The 22,481-nt window shown below is 42.3% G+C and overlaps 1 protein-coding gene and 1 long non-coding RNA gene across 3 annotated transcripts in view; both read right to left on the minus strand.

The window, feature by feature from the left end:
- LOC148126482 (uncharacterized) overlaps window positions 1–22,481 on the minus strand; it is a 456,824-nt gene that overhangs the window by 153,494 nt on the left and 280,849 nt on the right. The gene's annotated exons all lie outside the window — the stretch shown is intronic.
- Window positions 17,292–22,481, minus strand: part of GPR20 (G protein-coupled receptor 20) — a 39,546-nt gene continuing 34,356 nt past the window's right edge. For both annotated transcript variants that reach the window (XM_087931762.1, XM_026716016.2), the window contains one exon: window positions 17,292–19,570. In XM_087931762.1, coding sequence (XP_087787888.1) covers window positions 18,518–19,570 — 1,053 coding nt within the window. In that variant the 3' untranslated portion in view covers window positions 17,292–18,517. The remainder of the gene's footprint in view (window positions 19,571–22,481) is intronic.

Consider the following 22,481-nt stretch of genomic DNA (forward strand, 5'->3'; position numbering starts at 1 on the left):
GTCACATAACTCTTTTTTAGAACAATAATCAGTCCATTAAATCATCAGTCCTTGCCAAAGCCACCATGCCTACAACTTTTCCTTTCTGGAAGTCAGATCCACTGGAGCATCTTTTGACCATTAGGAGTAGAATAGCATGGAATAGAATTCTTTATTGGCCAAGTGTTAACACACAAGGAACTTGTCTTGGTGCAAATGTTCTCAGTGTACATAAAAGGAAAAATACATTTGTCAGGAGTCAAGAATCATCAGGTACAATACTTAATAAAAGTCATGGGGTACAATAAGCAATCAAATCGTACTAGGAAACAGTCAATATAAATTGTAGGGTTACAAGCGACAAAGTTACAGTCATACAGTCACAAGTGGGAGGGGATGGGTGATAAGGAGTGATGAGAAGATTAATAGTAATAGTAGTGCAGACTTTGTAATAGTTGAACAGTGTTGAGGGAATTATTTTTTAGCAGAGTGATGGCGTTCAGGAAAAAAACCTGCCCTTGTGTCTAGTTGTTCTGGTGTGCAGTACTCTACAGTGTCGTTTTGAGGGAAGGAGTTGAAACAGTTTATGTCCAGGATGTGAGGGGTCTGTAAATATTTTCACAGCCCTCTTTTTGATTCATGCAGTATGCAGGTCCTCAATGGCAGGGAGGTTGGTAATAATTGTTTTTTCTGCACTCTTAATTATCCTCTGAAGTCTGTGTCTTTCTTGTTGGGTTGCAGAAGCAAACCAGACAGTGATAGAGGTGCAGATGACAGACTCAATAATTCCTCTGTAGAACTGGATCAGCAGCTCCTTGGGGAGTTTGAGCTTTCTGAGTTGGTGCAGAAAGAACATTCTTTGTTGTGCTTTTTTGATGACGTTTTTGATGTTAGGTGTCCATTTTAGGTCTTGTGATATGATAGTATCAGAAGAGAAACCAAAGGCCAGTTTTTAACCTCAAGGGACGCTCACAAGATTCTCTGCAAGCCAGGATCTCTAATCAAGAGAGAACTTTGCAGGCCGATCGACTGCTTCTCAGGTCAGGTGGCAACACACGGGGGTTCTGCCGCCTTCTCAAAAGTGTCACATTTCCTTGGGTCTAATATTCCTTCCTGCCAGTGGGCAAATGGACCATCAACTAATGGACAAACTCCCTGCTACCAGCCTTGAAATATTTCACAGCAGGCCTTCTTCTTCCAAGCCAATTTGCAAACGCTAATTAGAATGATTATTTATACAACTGGGTGAGAAGGAAAGTGTGAAATCGATCAGCTGGAAGTGTTAGGACGATCAGGCAAATGTTGACATGCATCCGTTTGAAGCAGCCTCCTGGAGCTACGGCCTCCCCCCTCTTAAATGGATGGGTGGGGGTACACTGGGTGTTGATAAGCCCCCATTAGCAAAGTGGAAAATAAAAAGGGGTGAACTTTAAAGGAGGGTTATGGGGCAGTTTGCAATTAAGCAGCTCGTATTACTGGCTTCCAAAAAGCTACCTGAAAGCCTGTGTATTAGGGAAGAATAAAATAATTGCATTCTTTACCCAACTAAATGCCTTTGAAACAGCAATAGTGTTTATACACCGCTTTACAGTGTTTTCCAGCCCCCTCTAAGCGAGTTTACAGAGTCAGCCTTCCTTGCAGACAGCTGGTCATTTGCATTTTTTTTAGAGAGTCATGGAGGCTACTTATTTAACAGTGAAGGGTCACAGGGCAGAAAACATTCTGCAGAGAGCACAGCTCCAACTTCTCAATGATTCAGGTGACCCCGAGGACACGGCTAAAGCTCCAGGTGACCTCAACGATTCTCTAAAAGAACGCAAATGACCATCTGTCTGCAAGAAGGTATAAATCCTTCCATTCCCCACCATCCAGTCAGAATTGAAGAAGCTTCTCAGATGAGAAGCGAAAGGTCATCAAAGAAAAAACAAGAAAGTCCAGTTGCCTCTTTAAAAAAGCACCTTTGGGACCACCATGACCTGGAGGACTGAGAATCTTTACAAACTTTTAGCTATACAATTTGGGATGGACACTCTTTGAATGGTGTGGGGGTAAGAATGAATTTCCAGAGGGGAAAAAAAAATTGCAGACTACAGGAACCAGGAGCACCACTCAAGGTGACCCTGAGGACACAGATAAACCTCCAAGTGGCCTCAACAACCCTCTAAAATGATACAAATAACCAGCTGTCTGCAAGGAATATAAATCTTTCCATTCTTCACCATCCTGTCAGAGCTGAAGAAGCTTCAAAGAAATGTCTTCAAACAAAAACCAGAAAGTCCAGTTGCCTGTTGAAAAAAGTACCTTTGAAGCCCATTGGGTTGATTGCAACATCACGTCCTCAAGCAAGAGAGCACAGGTTTATGAGTCTGTCCAAACAGAAGCACATGATGTTGACACAGAGGGAAGAAGGAGGAACATGTTTCATTTGTCCTTCGGCGTTGCCTTGCATCCACGTGATTTGGTTGGGTCACGTAATTCCACTCTCCCTTTCGTTGTTTTTAGCATGGTCATTTGGGCTGCAGCCTGGAAGGAAAACTGCTTACTCCCTTGCTTACGGCATCCATCTTTGAGCTTCACATGGTTAATGTCTAATTGTAATCTAAGATCAGCTTCTTTGGCTCTTGGCTCTTGAGTTAAAAACTCAACTTTTGGGTGACTTCACGGACGGATGAGTATACTTTATTGCAGGGGTGGGATTCTACCGATTCAGACCAGTTCTATAGACCTGGTTGTTACGATTCTGTGCAGTTTGGAGAACCAGCAAATCATGCCCCTGGCTGGCCCCGCCTTTCTCTGTCTGCCCTTCCCCTCCCTGCCCAGTCAGTCCTTATTGCGCATGTGCGACATTGCGCGCATGCCCAACATCACTGACTGCATTCTCCTTAAGGTATTCCTCCCCCCCCCCAATGATCAGCTGATCAGCTGTGCTGGTATCCTCCTCGCTGTCTTACTGCTTCACCCAGGAGGCTTCCCTGAAGCCCAGGAGGCAAAACTCGGGCAAGGGGGTGCTGTGTGCCCCCCCACACTCCGTTTTGGGCCTCCTGGGCCTCAGGGAAGCCTTCTGGGAACAAAACGCCCCGAAGCCTAGGCGGCCAAAAAAATGGAGCACAGGGGGGAGGTGCTGCAAAAAAAAAAGATGAAGAAGAAGCCACACCCACCCAGTCACATGGCCATATCCACCTAGCCACTCCCACCTAGCCACGCCCACAGAACCAGTAGTAAAAATATCTGCATCCCATCCCTGCTTTTATGGCAACAGTGTGGAAGTGTTTAGCTGTTGTCTTCGGAGATTTTTCAGCTTCCCCCTTTGGCTTATGACCTCGGGGGCTCTTACTGGTGTTCCCTTTCCCCCCTCCAATTCCAACCCAGTTCAGCCCTGGTCCCCTTCCTAAGCCAAACCAGGATGGCCAAGAAAGGATGTAGAGCAAAGCAACAGAGATATTTAGGGGTCTACAGCCTAATGAATGTTTGAACTGGATATCTCTAATCTAGGAAAAAGAAGGATTAGGGGTGACATGATAGCAGTCTTCCAGTATTTGAGGGGCTGCCACAGAGAGGACGGGAGAAGATTGGGTGTTTCGAGACAGTGGGGAGAGGGAGGAAAAAGATACATGCTGGAAACCAACAATCTCATATGGGTTTTTTTTTTTTGTTTCTTTTCTATAAGCTCAAGGATAAAGGGATAAGACTTTAATGGTCCGGGGGGCCAAGGATCCAGGATCACAGGAAAGAGGGTGTCGATTTACTGTCCATTGCATCTGAGGGCAGGACAAGAAACTATAGAACCAACTATGACCCCTACATGGCCCCATAGTAGTCTGACAACAGCCAATAGAATACATGTTCTTGCACAGGAACAGGAAGCTCAAGGGCAAAGCCTAAGAGAAGGTATAAATACCCTTCACTCTCAACTCCATGTGGTTCTGTTTCATCATTAAACTAACTTTCTAATCAGCCTCCAGCCTCCATTTTGTCTCCAGTGCCTTTTTCCTGGCTTGGGCCTGAATCCGGATATTTCTTCCAACATATGGTTCTAAGGTTCTACGATTCTATGGTTCTGTGATTCTATGTTCTGTTGGGAGAAATATCCATCTGGGTTCAGTTCCAAGTGGGGAGAAAGACACTGGAAACAGGGAGGCTGATTGGAAAGATGGTTTATGGATGGACAGGACCACATGGGTTTGAGGTTCTGGGCAGCTGACCACATGGAGTGGAGAGTGAGGGTTATTTATACTCTCTCTTGGGATTTGCCCTTGAGCTTCCTGTTCCTGTGGCAAGAGCATGCATTCTATTGGCCGTAGTCAGATTCCCATGGGGCCATTTGGGGTCATTTTATAGGTTGTCCAAGTCAAGCTTGATTGAAGCTTGGGCTGATGCAATAAAGGGGGCTTGTTGTGTAATTCCTATTGTGGCTGAATGGCTTTGCTTTGAAAGATAATCCCATAACCCTGGAGCTGAAGATCTTCTGTTTTGTAGATAAGATGTCCCAGTCCTTCTCAGTGGGCCCCAAATATTTGCTGCGGGCAGAGAGTTGAAGCTTTGAGTTTCCGTCTTTAGTAACATATTTCTCCTTTAGGGAAAATATAATATTCTGCCTTTTTTTCCCTAAAATATTTCATTCTTCCTAGAGAGGTGGGTGCTAACTTTCTTCAAGTCTATGATTCTAGTCCGTCCTCCATTAATTTAATACTGAACCGTGGATCCTGCTAGGCCAACCCGTATCGCTCAAGGAGCAGTTTGCCAGGAGTCTGGAGAGCTGCCAGAGGATTACGACTGCAGGTGCTTTGGCTGCGCGAGAGCAGAGAAAATGTATGGCAAGAAAAAGACAAAACAAAAAAACAGGGCGTGTTTTATCTAGAGAAATAACAATTGGTTGGAGGGACTGAGGAGAAACTGAAGGAGAGACACAAGGGCAGAGTTCTCTCTCTGTCGGTGGGCGCCATCGTGTGGCCAAATGAGGAATAGCGCATGGGTACCAATTAGCCACTGCAGGAATGGGAGGCCCGCAAAATACCAAATCTGGACGATGCGTTGAAGCCCAACGGTAACAGACCTGAATAAAAGGGATGGGATAATTTTCCTTCAACCTTTCCCTTCAACAATTCAATTAAAGCACCTGAAATAAACCTGCAGAAGCAAACTGAGTTCACGCATCTGGCTAACAAACCAGCATTTGGTTTGTTAATGTCAGAGGCCTCCAACCGTGGCAACTTTAAGCCTGGAGGACTTCAACTCTCAGCTGGCTGAGGAATTCTGGGAGTTGAAGTCCACAAGTCTTAACGTTGCCACGTTCTGAGACCCCCCTGAGACACTCTGAGAGTTGAACCCCTCAAGTCTTAAAGTTGGAGCCTCCTGGTTTAGAAGACGAAGCAGAAGCTGCTGTGGATCTTCTCTGCCGAGGGCAACCATGGTCAATCTTTCCTTGCCAAGGAAGGGAACTCAAATTGCCTTCGATTTTAAGGACCTGACCTGACAGCCATTGAGAAATGCAGTTCTTGAGAAAAGCACGCCGGCCATCGATTTGCTGCTAGACAGCCAAGCCTTCTTCTGCAGTCCTTTTTTGGGGGATTTCGGACAACCTTAATACAGGAGATGCTGGAGGAGTCTGCAGGAAGGGGGAAGGGTCAGAAAAGTCCAGAGTCTCCCTCTCTTTCCTCTTCCTTCTCCTCCATCTTCTACTGCTTCTCCTCCTTGTTTTACTCCTCCACCTCCTCTTCCCCTCCCCTTCCTCTTTCTCTTCCACCATCTCCCCCTCCTCCTTCTCCCTTCCCCCCTCTTCTTCCTCCCCCTCCTCTTTCTCTTCCTCCTCTCCTCCTCCCCTCCACCTCCTTCTCCCTTCCCCTCTTCTTCCTCTTCCCCTCTTCTTCCTCCTTCTCCCCCTCCATCTCCTGTTTCCCTCCCCTTCTCTTCCTCTTCCTCCTCCATCTCCTCCCCCTCCCCTCCTTTTCCTCTTCCTCCTCCATCTCCTCCTCCTCCTTGTGCCTCCTTCTCTTCCATCTCCCCCCACCTCTCCCTCCTCTTCCTCCTCCATCTCCATCTCCTCTGCCTCCTCCTCCTCCTTCTTTTCTTTTACTTTGCATTACTTCTTTTTTTCAAATCTCTGTGTTAAAATTCTCAATCCAAATAACACACTAAAAAGGAGGTGACACCTGCCACCATGATGCAAAGCGTTTTAAAGATTACAAAGCAACCAGAAGCCTTTTTTTTAATTGAGATTTGTGAATATTGAATTAGGAAACACCCGGGGGGGCGGGCATTGATCAGGTGCATGTGGCAATTGCAGAAAGAAGACGGTGTAAGCGACTATGAGGGAAGAGGCCTGCAACCCCCACAGGGGAGAAATGGATTGCGAAAGCCTCTGAATTCTCACAAACGGCAAAACTCACCTGTTTGTCAAGGGGGAAAAAAATAAATAAACATCCCGCCCCCCCAAATAAAAAACCTTATATGGACTTTTTTTTTCTTGCTGAAAGAAGAAAGAAATGAATTGATGATTTATGGATTTGAAGATTAAGAAAGAGGTGGATTAATTAAAGTGCTGAAGGGGCTTGTTTAAGTTTAAGAGGAAGGAAAGACAATTAGATTGTAATTATCTGTTGAAAGGAAGGTCAAATTCATTTGCCGGTATGTCGTCTTTAGCTTTAGTTTTCCTCCTTCCCTCCCTTTCCTTTTCCTTTTTGTCTTTGTTGCATTTCTTTCTTGCACATCCTCCCCCTATCTATCTTTCTTTCTTTCTTTCTTTCTTTCTTTCTTTCTTTCTTTCTTTCTTTCTTTCTTTCTTTCTTTCTTTCTTTCTTTCTTTCTTTCTTTCTTTCCTTCCTTCCTTCCTTCCCTCCTTCCTTCCTCCCACCCTCCCTCCTTCCTATCATCTACCTTTCTTACCTCTCTCTCTCTCCCTATCATCCCCCATCCATCCACCTACCTACCCATCCATCATCTGTCTGTCTGTCTCTCTATATAGATAAATAGATAAATAGATAGATTATATAATCTATCATCTATCTATCTATCTATCTATCTATCTATCTATCTATCTATCTATCTATCTATCTATCTATCTATCTATCTATCTATCTATCTATCTATCTATCTATCATCTATCTCTAATCTCATATTTCTTTTTCTTATCTTTCTGTCAACTCCCTCTTTCTTTCTTTCTTTCTTTCTTTCTTTCTTTCTTTCTTTCTTTCTTTCTTTCTTTCTTTCTTTCCTTCCTTCCTCCCTCCCTCTCCCTCCCTCCCTCCCTCCCTCCCTCCCTCCCTTCCTTCCTTTTTCTTTCCTTCTTTCCTTTTGGTCCTCTCCCTGAATCTTCTCCTCCCTCCCTCCCTCCCTCCCTCCCTTCATTTCTTCCTGCCTTCTTTCCTTCCTCCCTCTCTCTCCTTCCCTGTACCCCATCCTTTCCTCCTTCCTTCCTCTCTCCCTTCTCTTTCTTTCTTTCTTTCTTTCTTTCTTTCTTTCTTTCTTTCTTTCTTTCTTTCTTTCTTCCTTCCTTCCTTCCTTCCTTCCTTCCTTCCTTCCTTCCTTCCTTCCTTCCTTCCTTCCTTCCTTCCTTCCTTTCTTCCTTTCTTTTCTTTTATTCTTTAAACAATTGTTCATTAAATACCAACAATATTTTCCAAAGAGAGAGAGAGAGAGAGAGAGAGAGAGAGAGAGAGAGTACACCTGCTGTTTCTGGCAGTTTTACATGGCCTGTGTAAGGTCCCACAGAGAGGCAGAGGACTCAGATGTCCAACAGATGCAACTTTTCCTGGCCAGAGTTGGAAAAGCAGCACCTGTTCCCCCTCAGCCTGACTGACACCCAGTTGTTAAAAGGACAGAAACCTCTTCCTGCCATGAAAAGGATGCACCTTAAAGGCTTCAGAGCTTGATCCAGAACAACGAAAGGAACCACCAGGTTATTTATCCCTGTGTGGTTTTATTTGAAAATAGAAACTTTCTATTAACTTCGAAACCCAAGTGCGTTTTTATCATCAACCAGGAAAGAAAGATGGCCGCCTTTAGAGACCATCTAATTGTTTAAGTGCCTGCTATTAATGGCGCATAAACTAAACACTGCGGGGAAATATTTACCCCTAGGCTACCCACAATGGCTGGTCCTCCCATTTCTGTTACCCTGGATTGTTGGATCCCTTTAACCCAGTGAAGCGAAGTGGGAAGACCTGATCTTTGAACCAAATGGGACACTACTCCAGAGGGCAGCAAAGGTTTTGAGCACTGTTTCTTTAAGATGGATGGACTCAGGGCTGGGATTCAGCCAGTGTGGACTGATTCGCATGAACCGGATGTTAAATTTACACCTGGTCCGCCGAACCGGTAGTTGAACCGAGCAGCTGGTCCATCCCCACCCTAGCTTAATTTTTACCCATCCACTCCGGAGTGGGCAGGATCTTAATTAGGGCTTATTTTTTGCAGCGGGGGGGGGGGGTAGAGCTTATATTGGATGCATGTGTAAACATCAAACTAGGACTTACTTTCAGGGTAGGTCGTATTTTAGGGGAAACAGGGTACTTTTGAAAAATCTTACCAAAAATACTGCACAGCACTAGTCCCTGCAGGTGCCGGGTGCAAGCAAGATTTTGTGATGTCCTCTTGGCAGTTTAAGGAATTTCCAAGAAAACTGCAGGGACATACCAAGGTGGGCACCAGGAGTCAAAATTGGTTTGAAGGCTCTCTCTCTCTCTCTCACACACACACACATGCACACACACGCTAAAAGAGAGGGAGAGGGAGGAAGTGAGGAAGGGAGGGAGGGAGAGAGAGAGAGAGAGAGATTGTCTGCAATCTTTTCACAAGCTTAAGAAGCATCCCATTTGTGACTGAATTGTAAGGTTGCCAACTATGAAATCAGTTCTGACCTCCGTGCCTTTAACTGCACAGCCGTTTGCAAATGCCAATTTTATTTCTTTGTTAAAATATTTATGAACAGTTCCTTCTCCCTCCCAAGGCAATAAATTATTTAAAACTGACATACATACAAATCCATCTTTGCTATTCCCTTTTACATAAGCAAATGTCCCCTTTTCCCATGCACCTGCTTTGAAGTTCAATGCCCCAATTTTTAGTTCCATTCTCCATGTTGCATCCTACAATCCATCAAAGATTTGCTGCAGATCCTTTGGGTTCTCATCCTCTGGGTTACTATCTGCATACAAAACTTCTTGGATCTTCACCATGCCCTTCTAATGTTGCCACAGACATTCTTTGTAAGTGTGCCTCAAAATTCATTAAACTGCCAAGGAGACATGACATAATCCTGCTTATTCTCTGCTGGATGGTGAATTCTTTGGTGAACTTTCCATTTATTCTCATAGAAGCTTTACTCCCAACGGATACTTACTGAATTCATCAGGCAACCTCCAACTCCAGGTTTATGGCAAATGTTCCAGCCCAAAACATAATTTAACAAAGGGAAAAGAGATATTCATATTGACTGATTTTATCTATGGAGAGCAACAATCTCATTTTTGCTCCTGAACTCTCCTAGGTCCTAACTTTACTTTCCTAAGAAGAGTCTAGACAGCCACATCTGAAATAGTATAGGTTCTCCTGCTTGAGCAGGGGGCTGGACTAGAAGATCTCCAAGGTCCCTTCCAACTCTACTCTACTCTACTCTACTCTACTCTACTCTACTCTACTCTACTCTACTCTACTCTACTCTACTCCATTCCATTCCATTCCATTCCATATTCTACTCTACTCTACTCTACTCTACTCTACTCTACTCTACTCTACTCTACTCTACTCTACTCCATTCCATTCCATATTCTACTCTACTCTACTCTACTCTACTCTACTCTACTCTACTCTACTCTACTCTACTCTACTCTACTCTACTCCATTCCATTCCATTCCATTCCATTCCATATTCTGTTCTATTCTATTCTATTCTATTCTATTCTATTCTATTCTATTCTATTCTATTCTATTCTAATTCCATGTTCCATGTTCCATGTTCCATACTTTCCATATTCCATATTCCATTATTCCATTCCATTCCATTCTATTCCATTCCATTCTATTCCATTCAATTCTAATATTCTACTCTACTCTACTCTACCTTTCATTCCAATATTTATTCTATTCTATTCTATTCTATTCTATTCTATTCTATTCTATTCTATTCTATTCTATTCTATTCTATTCTATTCTATTCTATTTCCATATTCCATATTCCATATTCCATATTCCATATTCCATATTCTATATTTCATATTTCATATTTCATATTCCATTCTATTCCATTCAAATCTAATATTCTACTCGACTCGACTCGACTCGACTCGACTCTACTCTACTCTACTCTACTCTACCCTTCATTCCAATATTTATTCTGTTCTATTCTATTCTATTCTATTCTATTCTGTTCTGTTCTGTTCTGTTCTGTTCTATTCTATTCTATTCTATTCTATTCTATTCCATTCCATTCTATTCTACACACTATATTTCCAAATATTGTTCATTACAGTATTGTGTCTCAATGCCTTTCATGAGAATTCTGCTAATACTTTTGAAAAGTTATTAATATTTTCTTATTGTAGTAAGGCCCAATTTACACTTAACCATTTAAAAAAACACAATGCACCCACCACAAGCAAAAACTTTAACTAAAAAGATACAGCAACACATCAGCATGAATTCATGAATAAAATAAGTCTTAAGGTTGAGACAAGAATAAAAACATTTAGGGATTACCATAAGAAAGATGAATTGCATGCTTTATCAGAATAATTACATTAAAATATGGCATGCAAGTAAAAAAAAGATATATTTCTAGATGAGAAAAATTGCAGTTGTTTCTACTGGGAAGAATTTCTGTAATAAAAAAGAACAGATTCCCATGAATGTTATTTTGTTATTCCAAACAATATCTATTTTGAGTGCAGATCTATCCTTTAAACAATGGCAGAAAGAAATATCTACATTTATCTGACAAGTACAGTTAAATATAAGATCGTGCATGATGCTAAAGAGAGAAAGAGGATACTTAGCTATCCCTGCCAGATTTCAAATTGTACTTTGCAGCCTCTTGCCTTCTTTGGTTAAAAATAATGGGTGATGTTGAGAGATACACGATTATTAGATTTAGAGGGTCGTGGTTTGAGATAGGGATGACATGCATATCAATAGTACAATAAGGTCAGGATTAATGTTGATTTTAGAAATCACTTTATTAGGGATGCCATTTTGAGAATCTGGAACAAAGATAAATTGAGATTATGCTGGGGAAAAAAACTTTATGACTCTTCCCCTCCCATGAAATATACTATAGAATGATAGTTGGATCAAAACAATCAGTTTTTTATTCTCTGGTCCCAGATGTTTGCTCTCAACCAGCCAGATGTTGTCCAGTTCAAAGACCTTGCTTATAGTTTTGGGATTGTGACTCCATCCGAAATTGCAATTCTTAATTTCTTAGATTGCTACAAGGATAAATCCCTCCAATTTTTCCCAACCACGAGAACCTTGGAAGATCCAGAGTCTGAGAGAGAAGGTCAAAGTTTCAATGGTTGAGGATCAGAGGTGGTATTCAGCTGGTTCTGAAGAACCGGTAGTGGAAATTTTGAGTAGTTCAGAGAACCGGCAAATCCCATCTCTGACTGGCCACACTTCCATCTATTCTCTGCTTCCTGAGTCCCAGCTGATTGGCTGGGTCTTTTTGGTTGCTCTGCACTGGAGAACGGAGCTGGAAAGCAGGTTAGTGGCATGGGGAGGGAATGGGGATTTTGCAGTAACCTTCCCCTGCCACACCTACCAAGCCACACCTACCAAGCCATGCCCACCAAGCCACACCCACAGAACCAGTAGTAAAAAATTTTTTTGAATCCCACCACTGAGCGAAATGTCTTCAAAAGAAAAACCAGAAAGCCCAGTTGCCTCCTGAGAAAGCTTCTCTGGGACATTTTAAAAATACTTTTCCAACCATTGCGGTATCCCCGTGGTCACAGGATCAAAATCAGGATGCTTGGCCTGTATTTACGATGCTTCCCATATCCCGGGGTCATGCGATAGTCTTTTGCGACCTTCTGATAAGCCAATAGAGAAGCCAGATTCCCTTAACCACCTTGTTGCTAGCGTAAGAACCGCCGTGATTCATTTAACAATGGTGGCAAGAAAGGTCGTAAAACAGACCAAAATTCACTTAGCCACCATCTTGCTTAGCCACTGTGGTCTTAAGTCAAGGACTACCTTTCCTTTCTACAGGAGGAGATAGGCATGTTATCCACATATCCTTCTGAAGCTTAAAATCTAAGTGGACTTTAACTACTTGGACTCACCAGATTCTGGAACCTTCCAATTCCGCCATCTTTAAATGGGAAGAGTAGCCTATAAGTTGAAGGAATATTTCCAGCCCTTAATAACTTTTCTTCTCTTTTCAACAACCCGTTAGATAACAGGAATATTTGTTTATCCTCTCTGCTCTTGGTGTCCACACTTAAGAATTAATTGCCATCAAGTCTTTTTTCCCTATTTTTTTTTCTCTCTCTCCCTGGGGATGTAAATCTTATTTTAGCAACTGCAAGTCCTTTTCTAAACCACGGAGAATCTTATTTACGTGGCCGTTTCCCAGCTCTGCTTCGAAGGAGAAGAAGAGAAGGGCTTGGGGAATCTTTTCCTCGCGATGAGAACATATTTTCATGATATCATATATTCCAAGTTTAACACGCTGGCATTTTTGTGCTGCAGATAACAATGCCGGGAACGGCTTCAGGCTTGGAAACTGCCCCAAGAAATCCACAACGCGGGTTGTTTATTGCCGACAAAACTTGCTGTTTGATGTTGCGTGTGTGTTCTGAGCCAAGAATTTCTATCTGCATCTACGTAGGGTACCCACGGAGGAGTCAAAAAAGTCAAAATGGCAGGCACAACTTTACAAAGTCCTTCCTTTTGACATGTGTTGCACATGTACATAAAAAAGGGTATTTTATTTTATTTTATTAAAGACTGTAATCCTTTTATGGACATTTGGCTAAAAAGAGGAAAGAAAGAAAGAAATGGGAATTTATGGATCTGCTGATAATAAAGAGTGCACTACAGGTAGTCTTTGATTTACAGCAGTTCATTTAGTGACCGATCAAAGCGGCACCGAAAAAAAGTGACTTACGACCGTTTTCGACATATACAACGGTTGCAACTTCCTCATGGTCACATGGTCAAAACTCAGACGCTTGGCAACTGGCATGTACTTATGACTGTTGCAATCTTCCTGAGTCACCTGATCTCCTTTTGCACCCTTCTGAACAAGCAAAGTCGATGGGGAAGCCGGATTCATTCAACAACTGTGTTACTAACTTAACGACTGCAGCTATACACTTAACAACGGTGGAAGGAAAGGTTGTAATAGGGGGCAAAATTCGCTTAACAACTGGCTTGCTTAGCAACATTAATTTTGGGCTCAATTGTGGTCGTAAGTCAAGGACTACCTATATGTTTTTTCTCTTATACACACACCCATAGTGAGGACTCAGATGAGGGCCCTGCGTGTGATACCAGGATGGGGCCAGGACCATCAGGGAGTGCTGCCTTCGGAGACTGTGGAGGCTGGCAGCAGTGATGAAGAGGAGGCTGAGGAGCCTGTGCCAAGTGTGCGTGCATGCAGGGCTGCTCAAAGGAAAGAGCAGCTGCAACACCACGGGCAACCCGGGAGTAAGGCTACAAGGTAATGGCCCCTCCCTTAAGAGACAAAAGCCAGCCTGAGAGACCGGAGTTCTTTGCAGGAAGCAAAGAAGTTCTTGCACTTCAAGCCTTGTAGAAGTTCAGACTATCTTGGTTTGTGTTTGAAGACTTTTTCTTTGGAATATTTCTTGGCAACTTTATCTAGTGCTTTTGGCAGCCTTGCCCGACCTTGGCAAGGCTCATTCTTATCAGAGACAATTAGTTCTAATAGCCTTTTAACCGTGAATGAACGGGATTCGCAGAAAAGCATTAAAAGCTTTTGCTTTTATGTCTGTTTGGTGTTTGTTTATTGGAACAAGATTTGGGTCAGAACACATACAAACACGCAGACACACAGACATACATGGATGCTACACCCCTCTTTATACATTATTTTGTTAGTAAGTGGCCCCCGGCTGGCTGCAATAAATTCAAATTTATATTATTTCTTGCTTCTCTTTGATTTCCGGGGACATCTTTAATAACGATCATATTTTTAGACAAGAGCCATGGGTTTCAGTGCATGATCATAGATGCTGTTTTTATTCACTTCCTGGAAGGTCTCTGTCTTTCTCCCTCTCCCTCCCTCCCTCCCTCTGTATATTTGTGTTTTAAGTGTGTGTTTGAGTTCCCGAATATTGCTTATTTTCTCTTTTTCCCCTTGCAAGACTCCTGAGTTAACTTTAGAAGTTAAAAGGCCTCCCTCCTCTTTTGTTGGGGCCTGTCAAAGTCAGACATGGAAGAGATGGAGGGAAGGAATAGGGAACATTCCCAATTTATAGTAATATAAGGAAACAGCATCAAAGAGAGAGGCAGAGCCGGGCCCTTCCATCCTCCCCAGCTGGAGAGGCAGCTGTCTTCGGGGCCTGAGCTGAGTGAGGGGGAGGAACAGATGGGGCCCATCCGAGATGCACATATGCACAGAGAGGAGAGGAGAGCAATGAAAAGCAATAAGCCGGCTCTCGGGGAAAAGCAGATGTAGATGATAGCCAGTCCTTCCCTGGCTGGGAAATAAATAGGAAGGGTTTGGAAGTGGCTGGTTATCTCAGACAACCTTTTGTTTCTAGTATACAAGCAAGCAATTCGGATTTCTTGGATAAACTCAGGTTTGTTGGGACCAATTATGTTTGCTTGTTTTTCCCTGTGAATAAAGGACTGTGACTGCCCTGTTATCAAATCTCTTTGTTCTTGGGAATAAATGGATCCCCTTACTCATAATATGTCTGGATTTTATTTTTTGATGGGCTCTTGCACCATACCAGCTCATGGAACCCACCCAAACGCCCCCAGAAGTTGTGGTGCTTCATCACTGGAGGTTTTTAAGAAGAGACTGACAATCCTTTGTCTAAAATGGTATAGGATCTTCTGCTTAAGCAGGGGGTTGGGCTAGATGATCTACAAGGTCTCATCCAACTATTCTATTCTATTCTATTCTATTCTATTCTATTCTATTCTATTCTATTCTATTCTTTTCTATTCCTATTCCTATTCCATTCCTTTCCTTTCCTTTTTCTATTCTATTCTATTCTATTCTATTCTATTCTATTCTATTCTATTCTATTCTATTCTATTCTATTCCTTTCCATTCCTATTCCTATTCCTATTCCTATTCCTATTCTATTCTATTCTATTCTATTCTATTCTATTCTATTCTATTCTGTTCTGTTCCGTTCCGTTCCGTTCCGTTCTATTCTATTCTATTCTATTCCATTCCATTCCATTCCATTCCATTCCATTCCATTCCATTCCATTCCATTCTGTTCTGTTCTGTTCTGTTCTGTTCTGTTCTATGTCTATTCTTTTCTATTCCTATTCCTTTCCTTTCCTTTCCTTTCCTTTCCTTTTCCTATTCTATTCTATTCTATTCTATTCTGTTCTGTTCTGTTCTGTTCTGTTCTGTTCTGTTCTGTTCTGTTCCGTTCCGTTCCGTTCCGTTCCGTTCCGTTCCGTTCTGTTCTGTTCTGTTCTATGTCTATTCTTTTCTATTCCTATTCCTTTCCTTTCCTTTCCTTTCCTTTCCTTTCCTTTCCTTTCCTTTCCTTTCCTTTCCTTTCCTTTTCCTATTCTATTCTATTCTGTTCTGTTCTGTTCTGTTCTGTTCCGTTCCGTTCCGTTCTGTTCTGTTCTGTTCTATGTCTATTCTTTTCTATTCCTATTCCTTTCCTTTCCTTTCCTTTCCTTTCCTTTCCTTTCCTTTCCTTTCCTTTCCTTTCCTTTCCTTTTCCTATTCTATTCTATTCTATTCTATTCTATTCTATTCTATTCTATTCTATTCCATTCCATTCCATTCTATTCTATTCTGTTCTGTTCTGTTCTGTTCTATGTCTATTCTTTTCTATTCCTATTCCTATTCCTTTCCTTTCCTTTCCTTTCCTTTCCTTTCCTTTCCTTTCCTTTCCTTTCCTTTCCTTTCCTTTCCTTTCCTTTCCTATTCCTATTCTATTCTATTCTATTCTATTCTATTCTATTCTATTCTATTCTATTCTATTCTATTCCTTTCCATTCCGTTCCGTTCCGTTCCGTTCCGTTCCGTTCCGTTCTGTTCTGTTCTGTTCTGTTCTATGTCTATTCTTTTCTATTCTATTCTATTCTGTTCTGTTCTGTTCTGTTCTATGTCTATTCTTTTCTATTCCTATTCCTTTCCTTTCCTTTCCTTTCCTTTCCTTTCCTTTCCTTTCCTTTCCTTTCCTTTCCTTTCCTTTCCTTTCCTTTCCCTATTCTATTCTATTCTATTCTATTCTATTCTGTTCTGTTCTGTTCTGTTCTGTTCCGTTCCGTTCCGTTCTGTTCTGTTCTGTTCTATGTCTATTCTTTTCTATTCTATTCTGTTCTGTTCTGTTCTGTTCTATGTCTATTCTTTTCTATTCTATTCTATTCTGTTCTGTTCTGTTCTGTTCTGTTCTATGTCTATTCTTTTCTATTCTATTCTATTCTGTTCTGTTCTGTGTCTATTCTATTCTATTCTGTTCTGTTCTATTCTATTCTGTTCTGTTCTGTTCTGTTCTGTTCTATGTCTATTCTTTTCTATTCCTATTCCTTTCCTTTCCTTTCCTTTCCTTTCCTTTCCTTTTCCTATTCTATTCTATTCTATTCTATTCTATTCTGTTCTATTCTGTTCTGTTCTGTTCTGTTCTGTTCTGTTCTGTTCTATGTCTATTCTTTTCTATTCCTATTCCTTTCCTTTCCTTTCCTTTCCTTTCCTTTCCTTTCCTTTCCTTTCCTTTCCTTTCCTTTCCTTTCCTTTTCCTATTCTATTCTATTCTATTCTATTCCGTTCCGTTCCGTTCCGTTCCGTTCCGTTCCGTTCCGTTCTGTTCTGTTCTGTTCTGTTCTATGTCTATTCTGTTCTATGTCTATTCTTTTCTATTCCTATTCCTTTCCTTTCCTTTCCTTTCCTTTCCTTTCCTTTCCTTTCCTTTCCTTTCCTTTCCTTTCCCTATTCTATTCTATTCTATTCTATTCTATTCTATTCTATTCTATTCTATTCTATTCCTATTCCTATTCCTATTCCTATTCCATTCCATTCCTATTCCTATTCCTATTCTTGTAACAATAACTTCCAACCTGGATTTGAAAGAATAGCCCGGATTAAACTCCCTCTCATTAGGTGAAATCAGAGCAGTAGCTGCAACTAAGGCCTGTAGAGTGAAGGAAAGTGAAAAAACAACAACCCAGATTTATTGAAAATTACCCTGGCTTTGTTGGTATTGTTTTTTTTTTTTAAGCATTGAAAGAGCCCGCAGGGATTTTACTTTCAACTCCATACAGCGTTTAATTTCACTCGGCCATCCCGGGTGTCCTTTTTGCAGGAATTAAAAAACATTCTTGAGAAACAAATTTCTCTCACAGCACAAAGTACAGTGTATACAACTGTAGATTTTTTTTTTTTAAATTACTGTCATGGTTTTGGCATTCGGCGGGGTTAGGAGTCAAGTCTTTTCAAACAACCAACTCCATTTGACGGAGTGACGATGATCCTGAATTTTACTCATTTCAAAAGGTAAGCCTGGTTTTAAGTCTCTTTTTGTGCAAAGGGTAAGAACAGGCATGATAAAATCCATTTTCTCCCTGTCCCGATCCTGCAGATAGATTGAAGGTCACGTGAAGTATTAGTCCTGCTTTTACAAAGCCTTAGTAAGGCCACACGTGGAATATTGCATCGGCTTTTGGTCACCACATTATAAAAATATATATGTTGAGACTCTGCAAAGAGTCCAGAGAAAAGCAACAAAGATGATTAGGGGACTGGAGACCATATCAAGAACGATTGTGGGAATCGGGTATGCCTAGTCTAGTGAAAACAAGGTTTCATCATAGCAAATGTTCCAATATTTGAGGGGCTTCCCTAAAACTATTTTCCAAAGCACCAAAAGGCAAGAGAAGAAACAGTGGATGGAAACTAAACAAGGAGAGAAGCAACCTAGAACCAAGAAGAAATTTTGTAACGGTGGGAACTATCAACCAGTGGAATGGCTTGCCTTCAGAAGTTGTGGATGCTCCATCACTAGAGGTCTTTAAGAAGAGACTGGGCAGCCATTTGTCTGAAATGGTACAGGGTCTCCTGCTTGAGCAGGGGTTGGACTAGAAGACCTCCAAGGTCCCTTCCGACCCTGTTATTCTATGCTTTCTATGCTAGCAAAATACAGCGCTGTGCACATTCCTTTCTCCGTAAATTCCTGAATTGGGGAAACTCTTAGCAGTTTGGAATGCCAAAATGCAATCCAAGTAATTTCCCAGATGACAAAACCAGCTGCCATAAATAAATTTGAGTGTGTCATTGGAGACCTTGAAAAATTCTGGAACCCAGCTACAATGTTTGGAGTGGGGGGGAACATGTTTTAGCCAAAAGGAATAGCAGACATCCTCTTTGTCCTCGTAGGCCGCTCTAGGAGTTTGTGGAGTTGTTGGGCAAAGACAGGCCCATGGGGTTCCCGATCGCATTGGCAAATGCCATGAGTGCATTCGATCCGGACCCTTTGTGGGCGCTGATGACCTCCCCGCTGGCTTGCTCCAGCTCTGACTTCCTGAAGATGTTTTTCATGGTGGACTGGAAGTTGTTGGTGACGAAGCAGTAGACAATGGGATCCATGCAACTGTTGAGGCTGCTCAAGGTGACCGTGACGTGGTAAACCACCAAGCTGAGGTCGTAGGACATGGCCGGGTTGATGGCGATGGCCAACTGGCGCACGTGGAAAGGGGTGAAGCAGATCATGAAGATGATGAGGACAGTGATGAGGAGTTGCACGGCTCGCATCCGTCTCTCCCGGCTCTGGTGCATGAGAGTGGGCTTGGAAAGCGCACACATGATCCTGGTGGTGAAGAAGGTGAGGACGATCAAGGGGAAGAAGTACTCGCAGACCATTAGGGGCAAGATCTGCGCGATGCAGCAGTAGGAGAACTTCATGGCCAGGGTGAGGATGGAGAAGGTGAGGACAGTGGCAAAAGTCCAGATGAAAACACAGATACTTTTGGCATAGTTGGGGTTCCTCCACTTGCGCGAAGCCTCCACCTGGACAATAGCCAAATACCGGTCAATGCAGATACAGGTCAGGAAGAGGATACTACAATACATGTTGACAAAATAGGTGAAAATGTGGACAAGGGCACAGGTGTAGCAGTCCTTGGCGCCGTAATGGACAATGATCCGGACAGGTAAAGAGAAGCCCACCAGCAGATCGGTGATGATAAGGTTGATGGTGTAGATGACCGAGGTGGTCTTCGTTTTGATGCGGAAGCAGAAGATGTAAAGTGCTACGGAGTTCAACACCACGCCCATGAGGAAGATGATGGTGTTGATCACTACCAGGACAACCCACAAGGTATGAAACCTCTCCGATAGCTCTCCGTCCAGGTGGACAAACTTGTTAAACAGATTGCTGTTGTTGGAGGACACTGTAGAGTTGTTGGAAGGCTCCATGGTCAACGCCGCCAATGAGACCTATGAGACAAATAAGCAAAGATACAGGTTCACAAGAGATTTTTGTTTTTTTAAAAAAATGTCAGGGTTCCAAAAACTCGAGGCTGCAATTTTTCCAATGTACCCATGATTCATGACTGGCCTGGTCACTTCAGATTCCTGAAAACCCTCCACCTGACTCAAAGGCAATTCTGATGGCCAAAGATGAAAGCAGATGTAGAGGACTATGTAAAAAGTTGTGCCACTCTCTACACACTTCATGCAAACCCCCTCCCAGTTTCCCACAGGAAGTCTAGGCGCTAAATATGGCAGCCCTGAAGATCCACAGAAAAAGATGGCCTTTGGGGCTGACATTTACACTGCTGTCAGAGTATACTCATGAACTTGAATAGAGCACGGTAACAAGGTCAGCCAATGCATAGGCATAGCAACTAAGTCAGCCAATGAGGACTGTTTGGAAACTGAAACTAGAAATAGCCTAGGCCATTTCTATATTTAGCTCTGCAGCAGTGAAGTTATGTTAAGCTCTGAGTCTGTCTATTGAAATGAAACTGTTTATCTCCTCGACTGTGTAACTTGCTTGCTTGCCTGCTGAACTAAAGTAAAACTGATGTCTGCTTCTGAGCTCCTGAGTTGTTGTTCTGCTCTGAACCTGTAACATGTCTGCTTCTGTTTGAGTTTGCTCCATGATGGAGAAATCTACAACTGGTATTGTAAAATTTACTTTTATGTCTTTATAAAGAAGTTAAATGAAGCCTCAGCCAATAGTGTAATCTTGGTAAGATACCCTGAGATCATGGATAACTTTTTTTTTGGCGAGGAAAAAAACCCAAGGAGGTTAGGACCCAAAGCTTCCAGTCTCTACCCTTATTTTGGCAAATATCCCAACTACTCCAGGATGAAAGATTCCCGTTGCACTGTGCGCCGTGGTGGTGCCATGGTTAGAATGCAGTATTGCAGGCTGACTCTGCCCACTGCCAGCAGTTTGATCCTGACCGGCTCAAAGTTGACTCAGCCTTCCATCCTTCTGAGGTGGGTAAAATGAGGGCCCAGATTGTTGGGGGCCACAAAATACTGACTGTGTAAACCCCTTAGAGAGAGCTGTAAAGCACCATGAAGTGGTATATAAGTCTAAGCGCTATTGAATTCAAAAGTATTAGATGACTGGAGCTGGTAGCAAGTTACTTGCCCCTGAAGTGCAAGTAGCTAATATTGGACAGCAAGTAGAAAAATATACCAAGACAAAGGGAGTTTCCCATCATCATTTAATTTCTAATTTCACCCTATAAATTGGAATTTCATAGAGGAGAATTATTTTTTAAAGGGCTAGGAGCATCCGAGGAGCCATGGGTGATTCCAGCCTCATCTCTCTCTGTTTATAGGCCAGGATAGTATTAAACGGTAGCCTTTCTGTTATCTAGGAGCCATGTGGTGGTGCAGTGGTATAAATGCAGTATTGCAGGCTAATTCTGCCCACTGCCCAGAGTTCCATCCTGACCGGTTCAAGGTTGACTCAGCCTTCCATCCTTCCAAGGTGGGTAAAATGAGGACCCAGATTGTTGGGGGGAAATAGGCTGACTCTATATACCGCTTAGAGAGGGCTGTAAAGCCCCGTGAAGCGGTATATAAGACTGAGCGCTATTATTATTGCTACTGCTATGCACAACCAAAGCATGGAACACAGATAGCACAATGGGGAACCTAGTTAAATGATGGCTTCCAAGAGATTTGTAGGAAGCCATCATTTAACTAGGTTCCCAGTTCTTCCAGTACAGGTAGTCCTCGACTTAACAACCATTCTTTTAGAATGAAGTTGCAACGGCACTGAAAAAAGTGACTTATGACCGTTTTTCACACCCACAACTATTGTAGGGTAATTACAGGGTAATTCTGCTGACTGACAGCAGTTTGATCCTGACCGGTGACTCAGCCATCCATCCACCCACAGTCGTGTGATCAAAATTCAAATGCTTGGCAACTGACTCATATTTACGACGGTCACAGTGTACCAATGGCATGTCATCCCTTTTTGTGATCTTCTGACAAATAAAGTCAGAGTTGGAAGCCAGTTTCACTTAACAACCATGTTACCAACTTATCAGCTGCAGTGATTCACTTAACAACGGTGGCAAGAAAGGTCGCAAAATGGGGCAGCATTCACTTAACAATTGTCTTGCTCTAGCAATGGGAATTTCAGGCTATTCAGTTGTGGTTTTGAGTTGAGGATGTTCTGTAAATCCTCTTAATTAACCAATCAATCATTTTTAAAGTTGCACTTGTCTATATTTTATAGTAAAAGAAGTGATCTTAACTCTTTTTAAAAACAAATCTCAAGTGATTTACAACACTTGTTAAAAAGTCGAAAAAAGATGCATACGGGCGCACTTTTAAAGAAAAATCATGCCAGAATTTTTGAACCTCCGATGGGCTGTCACAAATTGCCTAATATGGATTCGGGGCATTTTTGACTGCATCTCAAACGATCCATCTGTTAAAATACTGAAGTTTGCAGATGATACAACAGTGATTGATCTCATTCGAGACAATGATGAATTCGCCTACAGACAGGAGGTTAAACAACTTGCCTCGTGGTGTAACCAGAACAATCTGGAACTGAACACACTCAAAACCATAGGAATGGTGGTAGACTTTAGAAGAAACCCTCCCACACTACCACCTCTTACAATACTAGACAACTCAGTATCAACAGTAGAGACCTTCAAATTTCTAGGTTCTATCAAGACCTAAAACGGACACTTAACATCAAAAACATCATCAAAAAAGCACAACAAAGAATGTTCTTTCTGCGCCAACTCAGAAAACTCAAATGCCCAAGGAGCTGCTGATCCAGTTCTACGGATGAATTATTGAGTCTGTCATCCCCACCACTATAACTGTCTGGTTTGGCTCTGCAATGCAATAAGACAGACAC

This window comes from Pseudonaja textilis, chromosome 3 (genome assembly GCF_049901715.1).
Source record: "Pseudonaja textilis isolate UNSWEBS1 chromosome 3, rPseTex1.2, whole genome shotgun sequence".
NCBI classification, from domain to species: domain Eukaryota; kingdom Metazoa; phylum Chordata; class Lepidosauria; order Squamata; family Elapidae; genus Pseudonaja; species Pseudonaja textilis.